At 45.4% G+C, this 23060-nt stretch overlaps 1 protein-coding gene across 4 annotated transcripts in view; it reads right to left on the minus strand.

The window, feature by feature from the left end:
* Positions 1 to 1856: 1856 nt before the first annotated feature.
* The window catches only part of LOC124015242 (junction plakoglobin-like), a 31103-nt gene continuing 9899 nt past the window's right edge, over positions 1857 to 23060 (minus strand). The window contains exons 2-16 of one of the 4 annotated variants that reach the window (XM_046330319.1): positions 11068 to 11123; positions 10458 to 10628; positions 9975 to 10228; positions 7950 to 8188; positions 7576 to 7777; positions 7058 to 7202; positions 6787 to 6890; positions 6253 to 6591; positions 5399 to 5551; positions 5146 to 5265; positions 4793 to 4943; positions 3559 to 3680; positions 3176 to 3218; positions 2633 to 2758; positions 1857 to 2492 (exon numbers count right to left, since the gene is read on the minus strand). In XM_046330319.1, the coding sequence (XP_046186275.1) occupies positions 2640 to 2758; positions 3176 to 3218; positions 3559 to 3680; positions 4793 to 4943; positions 5146 to 5265; positions 5399 to 5551; positions 6253 to 6591; positions 6787 to 6890; positions 7058 to 7202; positions 7576 to 7777; positions 7950 to 8188; positions 9975 to 10228; positions 10458 to 10628; positions 11068 to 11080 (2175 nt within the window). In that variant the 5' untranslated portion in view covers positions 11081 to 11123 and the 3' untranslated portion in view covers positions 1857 to 2492; positions 2633 to 2639. Of the gene's footprint in view, positions 2771 to 3175; positions 3219 to 3558; positions 3681 to 4792; positions 4944 to 5145; positions 5266 to 5398; positions 5552 to 6252; positions 6592 to 6786; positions 6891 to 7057; positions 7203 to 7575; positions 7778 to 7949; positions 8189 to 9974; positions 10229 to 10457; positions 10629 to 11067; positions 11124 to 23060 lie in introns of all 4 variants that reach the window. The other 3 variants (XM_046330317.1, XM_046330318.1, XM_046330315.1) reach the window with 3 other exon arrangements.

The raw sequence follows: 23060 nt of genomic DNA on the forward strand, positions 1-23060 counted from the left end.
TTGCTGTTACAGAAGCATCAGTGCACTCAGCTCTCCGGAGAGGGGTGCGCCCTCGGCCCTCCGGAGAGGGGTGTGGGATGTTCCAGGGGAAGGTGTACTGCTTTGTGCATTTCAGCATCCGGAAGTTTCTTGCCACTGTCTGTGTTTGACATTCAACAACGAGAATGTCAACCTCGTGGTTGAACAGGAAACGAGCAGAAATCTTCTAACATCTGAAGAGACGCCTGCAACCATCGTCCACCAGAAAGCAGTGGACAAGGCCTTGGTGTAAAAATGGACACCTGGACTTGTTCTTCTGCCTCCTCCTCCGCCTCTCACTGGAACCCAACCAGACTCTCTTAAAGGTCCCTACTAACTACGACTAGAATCAAGTCAGAACAATGGAGGAAACAGTCAAGTACATCAAGGAGAAGCATCAATCTGTTCCACTGTCTGAATGACCATTCTCTAGCGGAAGGAGATCCAAACCTACCTTAGCTCAGGAAGTCTTTCCGAGGCCAAACTCTCACCTGCCCAGTGGTCTGATTTGGCATCCGTGTTGCTGACATCAGAAGAAGAGCTGGATATGATTGACCTAAGGAAATACTGCAAATCAGGTCTTTTGAGGAGTTTTGACTATGATCAAAGCCTCCCGAACAGCTCTGAATACCTGGTGATTTTAAAAGCTCTTCATTAGATATGATACATTTCCAACGAAACAAAAGGTACATTTTTATTGCATGGAGAGTGTACCACCTCACCTCAATGGATTAAAAACCTACAAATATTTTTGTTGATCATGTAAGTAATTCCTCTTCAAACTGAAAGGATGTAACCTCACGGAATGATGCTGTGAGACGCTGGCCTCCGCGCTCAGCTCAAACCTGAGAGGGCTGGATCTGAGTGACAATGACTTGCTGGCTGGCACGCTGTCCTTCTACAGCGTCTCCTCTGGTACACTGACCCATCTGCGTACATTTTACTCCACATTTTCTGACCCTCTTTACCCAGGGTTTGGAATGACAGCGTGTGCGTGTCAGGTAGAGCAGACTCCAATTTGAAACTCAGGCCAGAATTCCATCATTGCATGTAGTTGATTTTTGCATTGCGGTTTTAGAAGTAGATTTGCGTTGCAGAAATTATACAGAAATCAGTAGTCCCGTACTACATAGTTTTAGCTGAAGCTCTGGTAGGATGTTGACGGTTACCACCCCTTCTATATTTATCTGGAGAATTCCTTTGGTCGTCTTTGCGGTAACACAATTTCAGTGACCGTAACCAATTAAATAGCATTCATTTTTTTCTGCTCTGCTTCACCTACAGCAAATACAATATTTGGTTTTGTTCAATTTAGGAGTAAAGCATCCTGAGTGAGACAATTTTAATAATGTTTATCTGAAATACAATTCTAATGTGTGCCCAGACCACAGCCTTAAATGACACCTGTAATTTAAGAAATCATTTAGGGTACATGTTGCACATTAATGTAGGCTAATTGAGTATTATAAAATCACGTGCTATAGCCAGGTCTCTGGGCTTGTTGAACTTGATGCATGGGCTCCGGGTTTCTCAGCAGACCACTAGATGGAGCCAAACCATTTTATGCAGTGAAAATTCCTCAAAACAATGTGACCGTTTTAGGCTGAGAGACTACTGAAAATGTTCTCGCTAGATAGTGATGCAAGTAACTCCTACCGTCCCATGAAGAGTGGCGGTTCTGACTTCAGCAGAACTAGCTATGTATCATCATTGGATAAAGAGTACTTTCCCTAAATTTGGGTAGGAAAGATTTGCTGTACAGAGCAACAAAAAAACAGTATGGCATTGCCCCAGATATACAGTATTTCCCAGACAGTAAAATCAATAGCCAGCCTGCCTGTACTTTAATATATTCTTTATTTTCTTAAACAAAAATTGAAGTAAAAACATTTTCTGTAGAAAGACAAATTCCCTGTCAGTAGCGTTCCACCTAAGGTTCTTGATTTAGGGCCAGTAGACTCCCCCTATTGGGTTCCCTTTTACTGTGAGAGTCAATGTAAGTATATTACACCACCGAGTCAGTATTAACTCCTTACTAGCTCATGAATTAACTCATGCAGACTTTCGAGAAACACAGTTGGAAAAACGTTAACAGCAAATAGTGTTAAAAGAAACCGTTACACAGAAAGAAAGCACGTGAGCAGTACAATACACATTGTCCAGTCACCTCTGGCAGTGTTTTCAACTAGCTTTGAAAAAGCATTTTAAAAGGAAGCTACATGATTATCGTCACAAAATAAAATCTCTTTGGCATCGATTACCCACCGAAAAGCGCACAACAACCTTGAAGCGTCCTCGACTAAAAACCGGTGCATCATCAATATTATGCTTAGAAAACAGATGGCAAGCCCTGTTAGATTCGGAGTCCCACAAGTCAGTGATAATTGCATATACTACATCGAGGTGAGCGGAGACCGATTGACATCCTTCCACTTGAAGGTTCTGTGTGATTGCTTCTTCCTCCCTTCAGTGGTCTGTAGAGAGAACAGCATCTTTATTTTTAAAAAAGTGGTGTGACTTGTTTTTAGAATAATAGGTGCATGTAACTAAAGGCTGCTCGGTCTTTCGTGTATCTGCGCGCGTGTACATTTGTCTATTGGCTGTATGCACGGACCGTTGTCCTAATAGCGCTCAGCATATCCCGGTTGCCTCATGCCGCCGTTCTGGTACTCGACATCGGACATCCCCATCTCGCCTTCCATGGGCATGTCAGCAGGGTAGTCTACATAATGGGGGTAGCCTGCATCCAGCTCTGAAACACACACACACACACACACACACACACACACACACACACACACACACACACACACACACACACACACACACACACACACACACACACACACACACACACACACACACACACACACACTTAGATCAACACTTTGCAAAACATTAAGTTATCTGGAGATGATACCCTTATTTCAATCATAAAACAGGGGGGGGGCTCACTTTTAACATGGTTGAAGTTACATAGATCAATTGCTTTCTCTCTCCTTAATACAGTATAATCATGTCAGAAATTCAAATATAGCAAAGCAATACATTTAACTTTATAGTGACCATCTGGCACATGAACCCACAGAGCCACAGCCAGCGTTCTGTTCTGCCCCATGTCAGTATGAGCACCTTTCTGCCAGAGTGAGTTACTCACCGTCGGCTGCGTAGCCTGCCTCCATGGGGACAGCGTTGTGGGCCTGGGGAGGGGGTCACGAGAGGTGAAAGGTCAAAGTCAAGTCAGCGAGTTGCCCATATATGGACGACAGAAACCGTGTCAAACTGCCAACACTGTCACCTGTTTTCTTAACCTGCATTATCTACCTTTCTCTAAATACAAAATATTACACTGCCATTTTACAGAAACTAAAATACTTCACATGTAAGAATCGCCAAAAAATGTAATACATGCATTTTTATCAATGTTAAATTACCGCTCGAAGCATTTTCTTCAGTTAAACCTCAATTTGTTATTAGATCCTGCAGTGGCTCCCTCCTCGCCACAGAGGGCGCTAGAGGCCGAGCATAGCTCCCACTCACCATTTCCCAGGCGGCGGGGTCGTGCTTGAACAGGGAGTGCGTGAGCTCCACGGACACACGCTTCTTGTAGTCGGAGTTCTTGTCCTCGGAGATGCGGAAGAGAACGGCGGCTGCGTAGGTGGCTGGGAGGGAGGAGCAAGGTTATCACACGGACATATTGATTGGCTGACACAGTAAGTCAATCTCCTCCCAAGTTCTGAGAGGATGTATCAGGGGGAATCAAATGGCTGCAGTGTGCAATGCTACTTCTCAATCCTGATGTCATTCAACAATTGAGTTAAGAGATCAGATGTGACCCAGACTCAATAATGGGTCGATTAAATGCGAGAGAGAGATGAAAACCAGCAGAGAATTACACCCGTTGAGGCTCCACTGGTTTATGGAAATGTAGCCCATTACACAGTCAGACAAAAAAAAGCATTCTCTTCCAGGTAAAAACGACCTCTCAAATGGAGCCAAACAACGACCTCTGAATCTATCCGCAAGGCCCTCCAGAGGGTGGTGATGACGGCCCAGTGCATCACTGGTACCGCGCTCCTACCCATTTTAGGACATCTACTGGAAACGGTGCCCGAGGAAGGCATGCAGTGTCATCAAGGACGCCACACATCCCATCACGAGCTGTTCTCTCCCTTTCTGTCCAGCAGACGGTATTGGATCACGAGGTCTGATGCCAACAGGCTCAGAGACAGTTTCTAACTACAAGCCATCAGCACCTTGCTACCAGACTTATTATACTGCTACATTTATACACTTGCCCCCATCCCCAAAACTTGTAAATATTGGGACTATAGATTGCGCCTTCCTGTATTTTACTTACGCTAAAATGTTTATTCTACTGAACCATTTACTTTGTTTGTGTTCGTATTGTTGTTGCATTTAAAAAATAATAATAATTTTAACCTTTTTTTTTACTAGGCAAGTCAGTTAAGAAAAAAATTCTTATTTTCAATGACGGCCTAGGAACAGTGGGTTAACTGCCTGTTCAGGGGCAGAACGACAGATTTGTGCCTTGTCAGCTCGGGGATTCGAACTTGCAACCTTTCAGTTACTAGTCCAACGCTCTAACCACTAGGCTACCCTGTCGCATTGTCGAGAAGGAACCCGCAAGTAGGCATTTCGCTGGACGATGTATGCCATTCTTGTACCGTACAACTAATAAAATTTAAAAAATGTGAAACTAGTTTATTGCAAATCCTGATTCTTGATGTGCTTTTAAGAGAAGTGGTCTCACCGATGCCCTCGTTGTTGGAGTGCAGCAGCTCCATGAGCGGCGCGGAGGCTCCCTCTGCGTCGATCATCTCCGCAGACTGCTTGTCCAGGGCCAGCTCACACAGAGCCCCCGCTGACACGCGCTTCACGTTCTCCACTGGAGAGTACAGCAGCTAGGTAGGAGGAGGGAGACGATGGTTAACACACACACACACACACACACACACACACACACACACACACACACACACACACACACACACACACACACACACACACACACACACACACACACACTACAGGAGACATAAGCGGCAACGGAGATATTGCCGTCTTAAAAGCAAGAAACGTATGAGATTTTAAAAAAAATCTTACCTGTACAAAGAGTGGGATGGTCTGCATGCTGGCGATCTCTCCCCTGTTGATGGGGTCTCTGGCCATGATGTGCAGGGCCCCTGTGCATCCCTCCACGATCTCCTCCATCCTCACACCATCCTGAGAGAGTGCGAGAAAGCAAGAGTCAGTAACAAAAAGAGAGACTAGGGAGGTTAAGAATAACCGTTGGATACATTTATTTATATACATATTTATATATTTTTTAAGTCAATAGATCTGTTTCTCCATCTACCTGGTATGTCTGCTGTGCGGCGGAGCCGTGTTTCTGGGCGTCCTGGTGGGCTTTGAGCAGCAGATTGACCAGGCGTGGGATGGCCCCGGCGTCTCTCAGAGGGGTCTGGTTGTCTGGGCACAGTGCCAGGTTACGGATCAGACCAACCACAGCCTGAGGACAAGAGAGAGGCGGGGTTAGAGATGCCATTTTGATTAGTGAGCACAAAGATAGCAAAACATTTTTTGGTTAGAGACTGTTAGTTTTACAAATATCACCCATCTCATCATCGTTTACAGTTTCTCTTGCGATGCCATTTCTCTCCCTCTCCCCGTTCTCTATGTAGCTTCTTTCTCATCCCTCATTTTCCTTCTTCCATCACAACCTTGTCTTCCTCTTTCCATCTCTCCTTAAGCCTCCTACTTCTCACCTCATAGCGAATTAAGCAGCCGGTTACGTGAATGTTTAGCCCTCTCCCTGGGCAACCATCTGTCAACTATTCATCTCTCTATCCCACAACCCCTCACTCTTTCTCCCCCGCTCACCTTGGTGACAGGCCAGTAGCAGGGCTGGTTGTCCCTCTATACACCCCTCCATCCTGCCTCTCCTATCCTCTCACCTTGATGACAGGCCAGTAGTAGGGCTGGTTGTCCCTCTATACACCCCTCCATCCTGCCTCTCACCTTGATGACAGGCCAGTAGTAGGGCTGGTTGTCCCTCTATACACCCCTCCATCCTGCCTCTCACCTTGATGACAGGCCAGTAGTAGGGCTGGTTGTCCCTCTATACACCACTCCATCCTGCCTCTCACCTTGACGACAGGCCAGTAGTAGGGCTGGTTGTCCCTCTATACACCCCTCCATCCTGCCTCTCACCTTGATGACAGGCCAGTAGTAGGGCTGGTTGAGCAGCTTGACGATCGCGGGAATGCCATAATGCATGCGCACGGCATTCTGGGCCACCTCGGCGTCGGAGTGGCGCGACGTCAGGTGACGCAGGGCGCACACGGCCGGCTCCGCCACGTCCTCCTTCTCTCCCGCCCTCAGGACGGCGTGGATGAGCGCCTCGATGCCGTTGCCCTGGGTGACCATGGCCTTGTTGCGAGCGTTGTTGCAGGTGAGGTTGGAGAGGATGCCAGTGGAGCAGGTGAGCATGTTGACGTCGTCAGAGCTCAGGAGACCAACGAGAGTCTGAAGGAGACTGTCCAGACCCTCCTAGAGAGAGACAGAGAGTTTAGTTCATCTGTAGTATATTAGTGGTTCTTAAACACATGGCTGTTGCAATAAATAAGAACATTTAGAGTAAATGCAAGTGAGGTTAAAAGGTCAAAGGTTAGGACAAATGAGAGAAGCAGACAGCAGGGTGGAAACAGTCTATATGGCTCTAGGTTGGAAGGTAGGAGTTCTCACCTGTTTCGTGGCGGCGTCAGACAGGTTCCTCAGGGTCCACAGACAGTTCTGCATCAGACGCTGACTGGAGCCTGTCAGGTGCATCCCCAGAGCCTGCATCCCGCCTGACAGAGGGAAACAGAGAGAGGGATAGATAATCTCTTTTCTAACTCCTTTAACTGCAAAATATGTACATCCTTCATAATCTCATAGCATTACAACTGAGGGGGAAAAAAATACAATTTCTATTAATTAAAACCAGTGTCGCTCGTTGCAAATCTAATACACTTACCAGCATCCACGATGGCAGGTTTGTTGCTGGGGCAGACAGAGAGAACTTTGAGCACGCGGCTGGTGGTCCACAGGAGCTTCTCATAGCTGTAGTTCCTCATGATGTGGACCAGGCCCTCCGGACCACTGTTAGCCAGGATGATCAGCTGAGAGAGGGATGATGGGGAAAAATGGAGTTTAAACCATATGAATCAAGCAATAGCATTTCTATGAGCAGCAAAGTGTGGACATTCACTTTTAGTCCAGCTCGTGACATGTTTGGACGTGCGCAATTCCTCATTTTTCCAGTAGGGGTTTAGGCATTACAAGGTTAATGGGAACATCGTCAAAAGGGTCAAAACATGCACTTACCCATTAAACCACAGGCAAGACATCCCTACCCGGCCACACCTGTCTCATATCCACACATGCTCATAAGCATGCAGTCACAGAATTACTATGGCAGCCACACCCATGCCAACACAGGGCAATCATTCAAACACACTGTCATTCACCCCCCACCCCCACACACACACACACCTTGCTCTCCTGGTTGCCGTAGGACAGCAGCTGCAGGCAGTCGGTGGTGATGGCCAGGAACTTGGGGTTGCTCTTCTTCAGCAGAGGCACCATTCGCTGCAGTCCGTCGGCCAGGCGCACCGCCATCTTGGCTCCCTCCTGGTGCAGTAGCAGGTTGTGGAGGGTGGTGATGGCATAGAACAGCACAGACTCCATGGGAGAACTGACAGAGGGAGAGAGTTACCGTAAGGATTTCCAGAGATGAACATAGTAAGACTCATAATGAACTGTCAAATGCTTTGTCAATAGAAGGCCACAAAATAAGGGAGTTGCGAGAATGAGAGGAAGAGAGGATGAGAGGATGCACTCCCACACGCAGTCCCTCAGACTCCTACCTGAGCATGCGGACCAGGGCAGGGATGCCCCCGCACTTGAAGATGGAGAGCAGGCCCTCTCTCTGGTGGGACAGGTTGTGGAGGATGCTGGCTGTAGCCCGGGCTGTCTCCATGTCCCCGGTGTTCTGCATGGCCCGCACCACCGCCGCCACCATCTGGGGCGACGCCATCAGCGCCCGGCGAGACGCCTCCTTGCGGGTCAGCTGGTTGACGATCAGGGAGGCTTTGTTGACTACCACCTGGAAGAGCGTAGAGGGGGGTTTGGTTCGTTGGAATGAAGGGAAAAATGCAGAGATATTGACTATTGGAGAAGTACAGCAATGTGAATGAATGACAGCCAGGTTGACTACCACCTGTGATTACTAGTGGTAAATAACATGAACGAATGAGTGATTGAACGAATCAATGTCTAAATGACAAGAGTGGATTGATGGCTTGATGCCGAGGGCAGATAAAAGAAACATGCATGGTTGTGCTCTTTTCAGAATTGTAAATGCCTCAAATTCCAATTCAACTGAAGTAGTAAACATGGTTCAGAATTGCAATTCAAATGAATTCAAGGAAATTGAAATTAAAAGAATGCCTCTTCTATTCTATAAATGGTGTAGTCAAATGTACAGTTGAGGTCGGAAGTTTACATACACCTTAGCCAAATACATTTAAACTCCGTTGTTCACAATTCCTGACATTTAATCCTAGTAAAAATTCCCCGTCTTAGGTCAGTTAGGATCAACACTTTATTTTAAGAATGAAATGTCAGAATAATAGTAGAGAGAATGATTTATTTCCGCTTTTATTCTTTCATCCATTCCCAGTGGGTCAGAAGGTTTCGTACACTCAATTAGTATTTGGTAGCATTGCCTTTACATTGTTGATCTTGGGTCAAATGTTTTGGGTAGCCTTCCACAAGCTTCCTACAATAAGTTGGGTGAATTTTGGCCAATTTCTCCTGACAAAGCTGGTGTAACTGAGTCAGGTTTGTCAGCCTCCTTGCTCGCACACACTTTTTCAATTCTATTCACAGATTTTCTATAGGATTGAGGTCAGGGCTTTGTGTTGGCCACCGATACCTTGACTTTGTTGTCCTTAAGCCATTTTGCCAATACTTTGTAAGTATTCTTGGGGTCATTGTCCATTTGGAAGACCCATTTGTGACCAAGCTGTAACTTCCTGACAAATGTCTTGAGTTGTTGCTTCAATATAGCCACATACCTTTCCCGCCTCATGATGCCATCTATTTGTGAAGTGCACCAGTCCCTCCTGCAGCAAAGCACCCCCACAACAGGATGCTGCCACCCCCATGCTTCACGGTGTTCTTTGGCTTGCAAGCCTCCGCCCTTTTCCTCCAAACATAACGATGGTCATTATGGCCAAACAGTTCTATTTTTGTTTCATCAGACCAGAGGACACTTCTCCAAAAAGTACAATCTTTGTCCCCATGTGCAGTTGCGAACCATAGTCTGGCTTTTTATGGAGGTTTTGGAGCAGTGGCTTCTTCCTTGCTGAGCGGCCTTTTATGTCGATATAGGACTCATTTTTACTGTGGATATAGATTCTTTTGTACCCGTTTCCTCCAGCATCTTCACAAGGTCTTTTGTTGTTGTTCTGGGATTGATTTGCACTTTTTGCACCAAAGTACTTCATCTCTAGGAGACAGAATGTGTCTCCTTCCTGAGCGGTATGACGTCCACGTGGTCCCATGGTGTTTATACTTGCTCACTATTGTTTGTACATATGAAAGTTATACCTCCAGGCTTTTGGAAATTGCTCCCAAGGTCTACAAAAATATTTCTAAGGTCTTGGCTGATTTTTGGGGATTTTCCCATGATGTCAAGCAAAGAGGCACTGAGTTTGAAGGTAGGCCTTGAAATACATCCATTGGTCCACCTCCAATTGAGTCAAATTATGTCAATTAGCCTATTAGAAGCTTCTAAGCCATGACATCATTTTCTGGAATTTTCCAAGCTGTTTAAAAGGCACAGTCAAAGACGCAAAGACAGACGTATCAAACAACCCGTACTGTACCTGGTCCTCATCGTTGAGCAGCTTGGTGAGCTCGGGGATGGCGCGCGTGGCCAGCTCGGCGTCGTCCTGGTAGTTGATGAGGTGGACGATGGCCGTCTTGAGGAGCTGCGAGGGCTCGGCCAGCCGCTGGACGTTGGTCATCTGGGACGGGTCAGTCTGGGTGGACAGGATGGTCGTGCCCTCCATCACCGTCTCTGGGAACATGGCCGCTCGGACACGCTGGGCCCGGGTCAGGGCATACTGAGACTCCACTTCTACAGGGAGGGAGGAGAATGCTGTGGTTTGTATTTTTAGATGTTGGGTTTGAATGATAGTTTAGTATTAAGCAGTAATAAGGTGTGTGTGTGAATGTTTGTGTGTGTGTGTTTTAACTCCATGGTCCTAAGTGACACAGTGCATGTTTGCAGCAGGTTGTATTTTTGAATGTTTCTTTATGTCAATTTGAGCGCGTGTATTCAAAGCACTAAACTGAGCGCGTCTCACCAGCAGGGTTCTCTGAGACGACGGTGGTGGTGACGGTGCTGTACTGCTTGGTGCTGTACTCGGTCCCGTCGTCATCGGTCCTCACTGTGGTGGCTCCTGACTGGATCCCAGAGTCCCCGGCGTAGTAGGTCTGCTGCCACTCTTTCACCTTCACCCTCCCGTCATTGCCCACTACGGAGGGAAGGAGGGCAGAGAGGTTAGACTGGAAGTGCACTTTGAAGTTATATATTATCCATGTTCAACACACTTGTTAGTTCCCTCAGGGCGCGCCCACTACAGAGGGAAAGAGGGGAGATCTATGTGGTTATTATGGACTGCACTTAGAATAATAGCTGACACTTGTTAACGCACTAGGAGGGAGAGCAAGAGGGGTTACTAGAGACAACACTGCACTTGGAAGTTACCTATTATGCATCTAACATGCTTGTTAATTGCACTAAGGGGAAGACATTGTGTTCAGTTGAACAAAGGAGAGGAAGGAATATGAGGGAGAGGAGGAATTAAGAGAAGAGGAAGGTGATAGCCAAGAAGAGGAAGAAAACAAAGGAAGAAATCTAAAAAATAAAGGTTGTGAAAGGGGGAGAACAATATAGCCAGATTTTGAACCCACTCTGCATTTCCATGGTGGCCTCCTGGGCTCAAACCAACAACAATGGAGGAGAAGACCTGAAAGACAAAAAAAAAAGAGAACATTTAGAGAATTATTTTATCTTCCACATTTTGCCGCAAATTACAATCATACCACTCAATTATTTTACAGTTTGCCGTCTTTATTCTTCTAACCTGTCTTTAAAAAAAAAGAGGTAAATATTAATTAGGCCGTTAGTTAAAATACATCTTATTTCATACTCTTTTCCCCAGGTAAGAGTACAGATAGGTGAATGAATGCCCTCCCTCTGAACAGTGCCAGAAATGACAACACCGAATCAACAGCAAAGGCTGCTGGGATAGGAGCGGAGGGGGCAGAGAGACAGCTGCAGGACAGGAATGCCAACTGCTAAGCCCCCGCGGCCTTTAACCCCGGGCTGAGCCTCCGCCTATACATACGGCTGTGGGAGCTAGACACCTGCCTGCCTGCCGGCTGCCGACTGACAGTATCAGCTCCCAGAACCCGCTAGACGGGTTTCTCATGTGTGAGAAAGTAAGTCGTCATTCATACACACCCTATTCCTCCTAAGACAACACCTTCATGGTGAACACACACACAGTTCCTCCTCAAAACGCCACACCTCCTTCACCTGTAAATACAGGTCCAACGCTTTATGGCATTTATCACTGGCTGATTTAACCATTTCAAAACACTCCCACCTCAGTTCTTTTTCAATCCTTATCAAGTCATTTTTCCCGGCAGTATATCTCTCTCTCTCTCTCTCTCTCTCTCTCTCTCTCTCTCTCTCTTTCTCTCACCTTGGCGCCGAAGAGGCGGATGCAGATTAATGCAGCCCTCCGCACCACTCGGATTCAGAGGGGTTGGGTTAAATGCGGAAGACACAACTGACTAGGTATCCCCTGTTCCCCGTTCCCACCTGAAGTATCGTCATACGGATAAAGTGCATTCCTTCTGCCGTGTTGGTTTGGACCCGACCTACTCTTCCCCACTTCACTGATCCCTCAGTTGGCCCAACATGGCTTATCATTATGAAACCATTTAAATGCCGACTCATTCTGTTGCAGCCATGCTAGCTCTCCATTAACATTACATGGGGATATTAAAACCAATGCTATCGAACTGAATGTCTAGAATTAGACCAATAATTCTAAAAGTTTCTTACAATTAAATGCATTTTTTTTGGTACTTTTTCTGTTTGGAGCCATTTTCCCAACGAGCAAAGGCCAAGTGAGAGTGAGTGTGTGTGTGTGTCTCACATTGCACACATTCCTAATTCTGATGGTCTTCAGACTCAAAATAACCTCTGGTGCAGGAGAGAGCTGGTTGGAGGATGACCCACATCCACTCCTCAATATAAAACACTCAGTTTCACTGTGAACAAATCGTCACGACTTCTACACTCAACACATGATCAATGATGGCTCGCTCATTGCAGTTAAATGCGATGGGAGCGGCACGTGATGTTAGTGGCCACTCTACAATGTCACCCGTGTGTGGTTCAGATGTTTGCGGTGATGGGAGTTACTGTGACTGAAGGGATGGGATTCTTTGCTGGGCACAGCCATTACTGACATGCTGTGTGTGTGTAAACTGGATAGGATTGTGGGAGAGTCCGTGGGACGCATGCATGATACAAGAGTCAGGCTGTTTAGAGCCATTCTCCCAAAGAGCAAAAGCCAAGTGTGTGAGAGTGTGTCAACGTGTTTCTGTTTACGCGCATCTCATTTTTCATATGCATGAATGTAGCAGCTTGAGACGTCACACAATTCCACACGAATGCGCCATTCGTCCAAGATCAGCTAAGATGAACGATGCAGAAATCTTTTTTAAGTCGATGTTGCACTGCTATTCCTTACTCGTACGAGAGTGGGTATTCATTTGACGCTTTTAAACCATTAGATTTACCTGCCCATTTCTAGACTCAGGCCGAAAATACATACAATATGAAATACTTCCTATGGGAGGTATGACAGAGTCGCCTACAGATTCACTTGATATTGCCGTCACCGGAAAAGCCTGACAAAATGTGTTTGTTTCCAAATATATGCAGCTATGGAAATGAGGTGGAGGGTTGAACTGACTACCGTACGGCAGGATGACAGGAATGAAGGAAAGCGGATCTACTTCCCACCTTGTAGTAGCTAGGAGAGAATGTGGCGAGCCGTGACAGCATGTTGTCCCCCGGGCGTGTTTGCACATGATGGGCGGATGCACTAACATTCCTGGCTACCGCTGCCTGTCCTCGTATGCAACCCAGGCGTCTCCAGGTACTGCATTTGCATACATGTGATTATGACCTAATACAGTAAACAGTCAACATGTATCTATGAGCGTTACTATGCAAAAGCATATTCGTTTCATCTCATACAGGACTTTGTTTTAAACATCTAAATTGTCATCCCTCTGGAAATCACATTTAACTCATTGTTATTTTATGCCGCTCCGAAGTATTTGTTTTTTTGTACGTGCGAGAGAGTAGCACTACTGTACCAGCGTGCATAACAATCCTGGTCTGAAATGAGCCTGGAGCTGCTCTGTGGGTCTGTCAAGCCGTGAGCCTGTTACTGATGTGAGTGGTCGTAGCACACCCTCCTGTGTTAGCCCCGGGGCTCAGAATGGGGATGTGTGTGTGTGTGTGTTTAATGTTTCAACCTCTAGAACTGGAGAGTTGTCATGTGTTTCCCACAGAGACCAGGAGTGTAGTGGAGATGCCCTGTATAATTGTGTATTTCTCACTAATGACCTTCCTGCGTTCCCCCCCCCCCCCAGGGTTCAGAGAGAAAATACATTGGTGTGTGTGTTATTCTAGACCCTCCACCCAGAGAGCCCTCATGCATACTTATCTCACTAGCATTTGGAACAACAGACTGGTGAGTCACAGAAAAGTCACCACGTTGCCATGGGAGTGTCAGTGTGTGTGTAGTATGCACAGGTCTCACTCTAGGCCCTTAAGGAGGTACGTGTGCCCATCTGAGCTCCATTGAGAACAGTCGAGTCACAGCCCAGTCAGCAAGCTACCTGACCTATGGGGGTTCACAGTGAACGGGGCGTTGGCCAATAGGCATTTCTGTCTGAGCTTGCAGCTACACGTTACAGCTACAAGCTTACTCATCATGGACACAGAACATGTCTCCCACCTCTCCTACTCCCCATTTCTCTCTTGCTCTGTGTTAAGAGGTGTGGCACGCATTTCTCCTTTTCCCAAGCTTGGGAGTGTCTTGTCCTTTCAACTGTACCAATTACCATTAGATAATAATGAATTAGATGACATTGAAAAATAATGTCAAAATAGTAGGTATGCAGTCTATCCTGGTACCACACGCTTATATATATATATATTTTTTTTTTGTGTGTGAATCTGTGGCAGTGTTCTCCTGGGCAAGGCAGTGGGTTCAGACAATGAGTTCCGATTTAATTGTTGCGCTGTTGCGACACACCCCACATCGCCTTAGTAACAAAGACTTCAGTCACTCACACACACACTATACTGTTGACTATCTAGTCTATCAACTCTTCCTGGTTGTCCAATCAATCTTATTCTCACTTGTGTTTTTTTGTAACACTGCAAACAGCCTCGGCAGTTTTGACCCTGACTGTACCAGACTGTAGATGGCTATGGTGATAAAGTTATGATATGATAGCAGAGAAGAACAGATAGGAGAGAAAGAGAGAGAGCGAGGGAGGCATGTTGAGTGTGTTTCTACAGTCTTCCGGGTGCTGGTAAAACATCAACAGACCTAGAACTTGTGGCTCCTTCACCAAATCCCCCCCATTAGGAAATGAAAAGTACAGATTCCTTGAGCTGTGTTGACCACAAGTTAAAAGTGGTAGTAGTATTGCAATATGTCGTCTGCTGACAGAACGACACTGTGTATACCTGAACACTGTTGCATCGTGGGTAGTGACCAGGAACTGCTGTTGGATTGCATGGTGTGTACATCGGGGTGGACTTTGCTCCTCGGCCCTGCATTCTAAGTAGTGTGGTTAGGTTAATGATCGATGGACTCACTCCCTCACTTCCTACTGTACCTCGATCCATTATTATTCAGCGCTGTACTAGGAGCTATTCTTTCCTTTTCCAAACCCCTGCCCTGGCCACCCCCTAACCAACTGGCAGGTGTCTTCACTGACATTTTCAACATGTCCCTGATTGAGTCTGTAATTCCAACATGTTTCAAGCAGACCACCATAGTCCCTGTGCCCAAGAAGGCAACCTGCCTAAATGACTACAGACCCGTAGCACTTTATCACCATAGCCATCTAGCCATGAAGTGCTTTGAAAGGCTGGTAAAGGCTCACATCAACACAATTAACCCAGAAACCATAGTCCCACTCCAATTTGCATACCGCCCAAACAGATCCACAGATGATGCAATCTCTATTGCACTCCACATTGCCCTTTCCCACCTGGACAAAAGGAACACTTATGTGAGAATGCTATTCATTGACTACAGCTCAGCGTTCAACACCGTAGTGCCCTCAAAGCTCATCACTAAGCTAAGTATCCTGGGACTAAACAACTCCCTCTGCAACTGGATCCTGGACTTCCTAATGGGCCGCCCCCAGGTGGTGAGGGTAGGTAGCAACATCTGCCATGCTGATCCTCAACACTGGAGTCCCCCAGGGGTACGTGCTCAGTCCCCACCTGTACTCCCTGTTCACCTACGACTGCATGGCCAGGCATAACTCCAACACCATTACGTTTGCAGACGACACAACAGTGGTAGGCCTGATCACCGACAAGGACGGGACAGCCTATAGGGAGGAGGTCAGAGACCTGGCCGGGTGGTGTCAGAATAACAACCTATCCCTCAATGTAACCAAGACTAAGGAGATGATTATAGACTACAGGAAAAGGAGGACCGAGCATGCCCCCATTCTCATCGACGGCACTGTAGTGGAGCAGGTTGAGAGCTTCAAGATCCTTGGTGTCCACATCACCAAACTAGAATGGTCAAAACACACCAAGACCGTCATGACAGTCTAATAAGATTTGGTATGGAGATCCTCAAAAAAGGTTCTACAGCTGCAACATCGAGAGCATCCTGACTAGAGGTTGGCCGATTAATTATGGCCGATTTCAAGTTAACAATCGGTAATCTGCACTTTCGGACGTCAATTACATTGCATTCCATGAGGAAACTGTGTGGCAGGCTGACCACCTGTTATGCAAGTGCAGCAAGGAGCCAAGGTAAGTTACTAGCTAGCATTAAACTTTATCTTGTAAAAAAACTAATTAACCTTCACATAAATCACTAGTTAACTACACATGGTTGATGATATTACTAGGTTAACTAGCTTGTCCTGCGTTGCATGTAATCAATGCCGTGCCGATTAATTTATCATCGAATTACAGCCTACTACCCCCGTGATTTCACAAAAGCGCAAATGTTGCACGAATGTACCTAACCATAAACATCAATGCCTTTCTTAAAATCAATACACCGAAGTATATATTTTTAAACCTGCATATTTAGTTAAAATAAATTCATGTTAGCAGGCAATATTAACCAGGGAAAGTTGTCACTTCTCGTGTTCATTGCACGCACAGTCAGGGTATATGCAACAGTTTGGGCCGCCTGGCTCGTTGCGAGCTAATTTGCAAGAATTTTACATAATTATGACATAAAATTGAAGGTTGTGCAATGTAACAGAAGTATTTAGACTTAGGTTTGCCACCCGTTCGATAAAATATGGAACAGTTCCGTATTTCACTGAAAGAATAAGAGTTTTGTTTTCGAAATGATAGTTTCCAGATTTGACCATATTGATGACCAAAGGCTCGTACTTCTGTGTTTATTATATTATAATTAAGTCTATGATTTGACAGAGCAGGCTGACTGAGCAGTGGTAGGCGGCAGCAGGCTCGTATGTATTCATTCAAACTTTACTGTGTTTGCCAGCAGCTCTTAGCAATGCTTGCTTCACAGCGCTGTTTAATGACTTCAAACCTAACAACTCCTGAGATTAGGCTGGCAATACTAAAGAGCCTATTAGAACATCCAATAGTCAAAGGTATATGAAATTACAAATGGTGTAGAGAGAAATAGTCGATGCGTCATAATTCCTATAATAACTACAAATTAAGACTTCTTAACTGGGAATATTGAACCACCGGCTTTCATGTTTTCATGTTCTGAGCAAGGAACTATAACTTTAGCTTTTATACATGGCACATATTGCACTTTTACTTTCTTCTCCAACACTGTGTTTTTGCATTATTTAAACCTAATTGAGCATGTTTCATTATTTATTTGAGACTAAATAGATTTTATTTATGTATTATATTATGTTAAAATAAATGTTAATTGAGTATTGTTGTAATTGTCATTGTTAAATTATATATACATACACCCCCACACACGGCCAAATTTTAGACAATGACAAATATGAATTTTCAAAGTTTGCTGCTTCAGTGTCTTTTAGATATTTTTTTGTCAGATGTTACTATGGAATACTGAAGTATAATTACAAGCATTTCATAAGTGTCAAAGGCTTTTATTGACAATTACATGAAGTTGATGCAAAGAGTCAATATTTGCAGTGTTGACCCTTCTTTTTCCAAGACCTCTGCAATCCGCCCTGGCATGCTGTCAATTAACTTCCGGGCCACTGATGGCAGCCCATTCTTGCATAATCAATGCTTGTCAGAATGTCAGAATTTGTGGGTTTTTGTTTGTTCACCCGCCTCTTCAGGATTGACCACAAATTCTCAATGGGAATAAGGTCTGGGGAGTTTCCTGGCCATGGACCCAAAATATCAATTTTTGTTGTTGTTCCACGAACCACTTAGTTATCACTTTTGCCTTATTGCAAGGTGCTCCATCATGCTGGAAAAGGCATTGTTCGTCACCAAAACTGTTCCTGGATGGTTGGGAGAAGTTACTCTCGGAGGATGTGTTGGTACCATTCTTTATTCATGGCTGTGTTCTTAGGCAAAATTGTGAGTGAGCCCACTCCCTTGGCTTTTTTCTAGATGCCCCAAACAATCGGACAGGGGATTCAGAGAAAAATGACTTTACCCCAGTCCTCGGCAGTCCAATCCCTGTACCTTTTGTAGAATATCAGTCTGTCCCTGATGTTTTTCCTGGAGAGATGTGGCTTCTTTGCTGCCCTTCTTGACACCAGGCCATCCTCCAAAAGTCTTCACCTCACTATGCGTGCAGATGCACTCACACCTGCCTGCTGCCATTCCTGGGCAAGCTCTGTACTGGTGGTGCCCCGAACCCGCAGCTGAATCAACTTTAGGAGACGGTCCTGGCGCTTGCTGGACTTTCTTGGGTGCCCTGAAGTGTACTTCACAACAATTGAATCGCTCTCCTTGAAGTTCTTGATGATCCGATAAATGTTTGATTTAGGTGCAAACTTACTGGCAGCAATATCCTTGCCTGTGAAGCCCTTTTTGTGCAAAGCAATAATGATGGCACGTGTTTCCTTGCAGGTAACCATGTTTGACAGAGGAAGAACAATGATTCCAAGCACCACCCTCCTTTTGAAGCTTCCAGTCTCTTATTCAAACTCAATCAGCATGACAGAGTGATCTACTTGTCAACAAGCACACCTGTGTTAACGAGAGAATCACTGACATGTCAGCTGGTCCTTTTGTGGCAGGGCTGAAATGCAGTGGAAATGTTTTTTGGGATTCAGGTCATTTGCATGACAACGAGGGACTCTGCAATTAATTGCAATTCATCTGATCACTCTTCATAACATTATGGAGTATATGCAAATTGCCATCATACAAACTGAGGCAGCAGAAAATTAATATTTGTGTCATTCTCAACTTATGGCCACAACTGTAAATATTTTTTAAATGGTCCTCCAATAATCGGTATCGACATTGAAAAATCATAATCGGTCGACCTCTAATCCTGACTGGTTGCATCACAGCCTGGTACGGCAATAGCTCGGCCTCCGACCACAAGGCACTACAGAAGGTAGTGCGTACGGCCCCGTACATCACTGGGGCTACGCTGGCTGCCACCCAGGACTTCTACACCAGGCGGTGTCAGAGGAAAGGCCCTAAAAATGATCAAAGACCCCAGCCACCCCAGTCATAGGCTGTTCTCTCTACTACCGCATGGCCAAGTCTAGGACAAAAAGGCTTCTCAACAGTTTTTACCCCCAAGCCATAAGACTCCTGAACGGGTAATCAAATGGCTACCCGGGCTATTTGCATTGTGTGCCCCCCCGACCCCTCTTTTATGCTGCTGCTACTCTCTGTTTATCATATATGCAGTCACTATAACTATACATTCATGTATATATGTACATACTACCTCAATTGGCCCGACCAACCAGTGCTCCCGCACATTGGCTAACCTGGCTATCTGCATTGTATCCCGCCAACCGCCAACCCCTCTTTACACTACAGCTACTCTCTGTTCATCATATATGCATAGTCACTTTAACCATATCTACATGTACATACTACCTCAATCAGCCTGACTAACCGGTGTCTGTGTGTAGCCTCGCTACTGTTTTTCACTGTCTTTTTACTGTTGTTTTTATTTCTTTACCTACCTATTGTTCACTGAATACCTTTTTTGCACTATTGGTTAGAGCCTGTAAGTAAGCATTTCACTGTAAGGTCTGCACCTGCTGTATTCAGCTCACGTGACAAATAAACTTTTGATTTGAACCCCACTATTGTTCTTCCTGAGCTACTGGGATAGTTTGGAGGATTCTGATCTTGGGTCAGTTTTGCATTTCCCCCACTAATGGTTAAGGTTAGGATTGGGGGAGGGGAATCTAACTCTAGAGCATTCTGGACTGATGGTCTGGCCTTCCAGGAAGCACAACACAATGAGGGCAGGAATAGACGAGAGTAAAAGAGCGAGATGAATGCGGTTTGGCGCCAATCGCTCGAATCCTGGTGTGACATTCCACACTCGCCCCATACATTTAGCCTCGTTCGACACACACTTTCCCACTGCGAACATCAACCAAAATAGTCCTGAGCTGAAAACGCTGTTTCACCCTCTCGCTCTAACCATCTCATCCTGTACGGGCAAACAAACACCATCCCCTCCTCTCAGACAAACAGGTCTTAGCTATTGTCATACATCCAAAGCATCCCTTCCTGACTAAACGGGCTCACACAGACGTTGTGTCAGTGGATGCTTAACTAGGTTCCACAGACTGTGTGAATACTGCTCATCGTCTCCACTCCACAGGCATGTCAGACTGGGGAGTGTCCTCATAACCCTGGCAAGTTGTGGCACTGTGCAGTGTGTGTGTGTGTCTTTGGCTCCTATCTGGCAAAACACACCCATGCGCTGGAGAGTATAAACCTTAGCATTGCTACATTTAAATTGTTTATTTGATCATTATTTTAACAGGTAAGTTGACTGAGAACACATTCTCATTTACAGCTCTTTACAGCCCCATCCATTTATACACCGACTTGAATCAAACCCTATCCATTCATTTTTTTTTTAATGTTATTTTTTATTTCACCTTTATTTAACCAGGTAGGCAAGTTGAGAACAAGTTCTCATTTACAATTGCGACCTGGCCAAGATAAAGCAAAGCAGTTCGACACATACAACAACAGAGTTACACATGGAGTAAAACAAACATACAGTCAATAATAGAGTATAAACAAGTCTATATACGATGTGAGCAAATGAGGTGAGATAAGGGAGGTAAAGGCAAAAAAAGGCCATGGTGGCAAAGTAAATACAATATAGCAAGTAAAACACTGGAATGGTAGATTTGCAGTGGAAGAATGTGCAAAGTAGAAATAAAAATAAATGGGGTGCAAAGGAGCAAAATAAATAAATAAAATAAATACAACAGGGAAAGAGGTAGTTGTTTGGGCTAAATTATAGATGGGCTATGTACAGTTGCAGTAATATGTGAGCTGCTCTGACAGCTGGTGCTTAAAGCTAGTGAGGGAGATAAGTGTTTCCAGTTTCAGAGTTTTTGTAGTTCGTTCCAGTCATTGGCAGCAGAGAACTGGAAGGAGAGGCGGCCAAAGAAAGAATTGGTTTTGGGGGTGACCAGAGAGATATACCTGCTGGAGCTCATGCTACAGGTGGGTGAAGCTCGCTGGTCACCATAGCAGAGATAAGAGGGGACTTTACCTAGCAGGGTCTTGTAGATGACATGGAGCCAGTGGGTTTGGCGATGAGTATGAAGTGAGGGCCAGCCAACGAGAGCGTACAGGTCGCAATGGTGGGTAGTATATGGGGCTTTGGTGACAAAACGGATTGCACGGAGATAGACTGCATCCAATTTGTTGAGTAGGGTATTGGAGGCTATTTTGTAAATGACATCGCCGAAGTCAAGGATTGGTAGGATGGTCAGTTTTACAAGGGTATGTTTGGCAGCATGAGTGAAGGATGCTTTGTTGCGAAATAGGAAGCCAATTCTAGATTTAATTTTGGATTGGAGATGTTTGATGTGGGTCTGGAAGGAGAGTTTACAGTCTAACCAGACACCTAGGTATTTGTAGTTGTCAGAGCCGTCCAGAGTAGTGATGTTGGACAGACGGGCAGGTGCAGGCAGCGATCGGTTGAAGAGCATTCATTCAGTTTTACTTGTATTTAAGCGCAATTGGAGGCCAGGGAAGGAGAGTTGTATGGCATTGAAGCTTGCCTGGAGGGTTGTTAACACAGTGTCCAAAGAAGGGCCAGAAGTATACACTGACTTGAAATAAAAAATGGCTATTAGCTTAAGCCTTGACACACTAAAAGAGATCCAGCGGACCTGGTTTACCAAGATAAGGTTGACTAAACCAGGCTAGCCTAAGCTACACCCCAAAAGGAACGAAGAGGATAAATGACAGAGTGGAAGAACCCCAGATCTAAGGAGATTATTAAAAAAAGAAGATTCTTCAATCCGTTTCAAAAGCCTGATGGGGAAACAAAACAGTGGTGGAGGTGTGGCTAGAGGCATCATAGAACCTTCACAGTCTAAAACCATTGTGGGTCTCGAAAGCCATACATCTACATCTGAGAGCAGCGATACAGCGTGCAGAATTGATTTCTGGTCTCGTAGACAGAGGTTTGTTTTCTTGATCCTGGCCACATGTGCTGCCAAACCAGAGGTAGACTTGTTCCACAGACAGCCAGAAGAGACAGAGGGATCAAGAGACAAAAGACAGCTGTGACAGAGTGTGCGTGTGTGTGTGGGGAGGGGGGGGTATACAGATCAAGCAGATTTAACTCCCATTAACCACACATCTGTAAAGCTGCGTTCACTATCTGTGCCTCCCCCACCAATGCACACACATCAACACGTACACGCTGGGGGAACTGAGTTAGCGAGATTAAGAGACTTTCCGTCCAAACCTACTTCCTGTTTCCCGGGATAAATAACTGAGAAACTGGTAAATCATTTCTAAGAACAGCATGATGTGAAACAGAACTGTCCATTGATAGTGTCATGTCTAAATCGGTCTTCTCTACAGACTTCTCTGCATGATCAATCAACACTCAGGCCGGTGACAGACGGCGCATTTTATGGAGAGCAATTCACAATGCAGGTCTTCACTCTTGCGCAATACTCACCGGCCCTCCGCTGGCCTCTCCCCTTAACTCTTGTGGAGTCCCGGGAAAAGCTAGACTAGAACGTATTATATTTGTGGACGAAGAGGGATGCAAGCGTGCTCTTGTTTGCTGAATGTTAAATGCAATGGCAATAGACTACAGCAGTTATTTATTCAGACCCATAGCCATTCAATCTCGGCGAAGAGAAGCGAAATCCGTCTGCATCTTATTCTCGTATGTCATTACAATGAAGGCCAACGAAACATTTTATTTAACTGATGTGAGCAAGGAAGACATTAAGCCACGAGAGGTAATACCCATTACTCACGTCGTACAACATTAAGGGAAATATTATGAGGTAGGCTAATGAGTCAGCCTACTAATTATGCAAATGTAAAATAGGCCATAGGGGTGAGGATGGAGATTTAAAATACTCTTAAATGAGTTAGGGTTTCAGGTGATTTCAGAAAAGATGGATGGGGACTCTGCTGTCCTAGC

The sequence above is a fragment of the Oncorhynchus gorbuscha genome, linkage group LG26 (genome assembly GCF_021184085.1).
Source record: "Oncorhynchus gorbuscha isolate QuinsamMale2020 ecotype Even-year linkage group LG26, OgorEven_v1.0, whole genome shotgun sequence".
Lineage (NCBI taxonomy): Eukaryota > Metazoa > Chordata > Actinopteri > Salmoniformes > Salmonidae > Oncorhynchus > Oncorhynchus gorbuscha.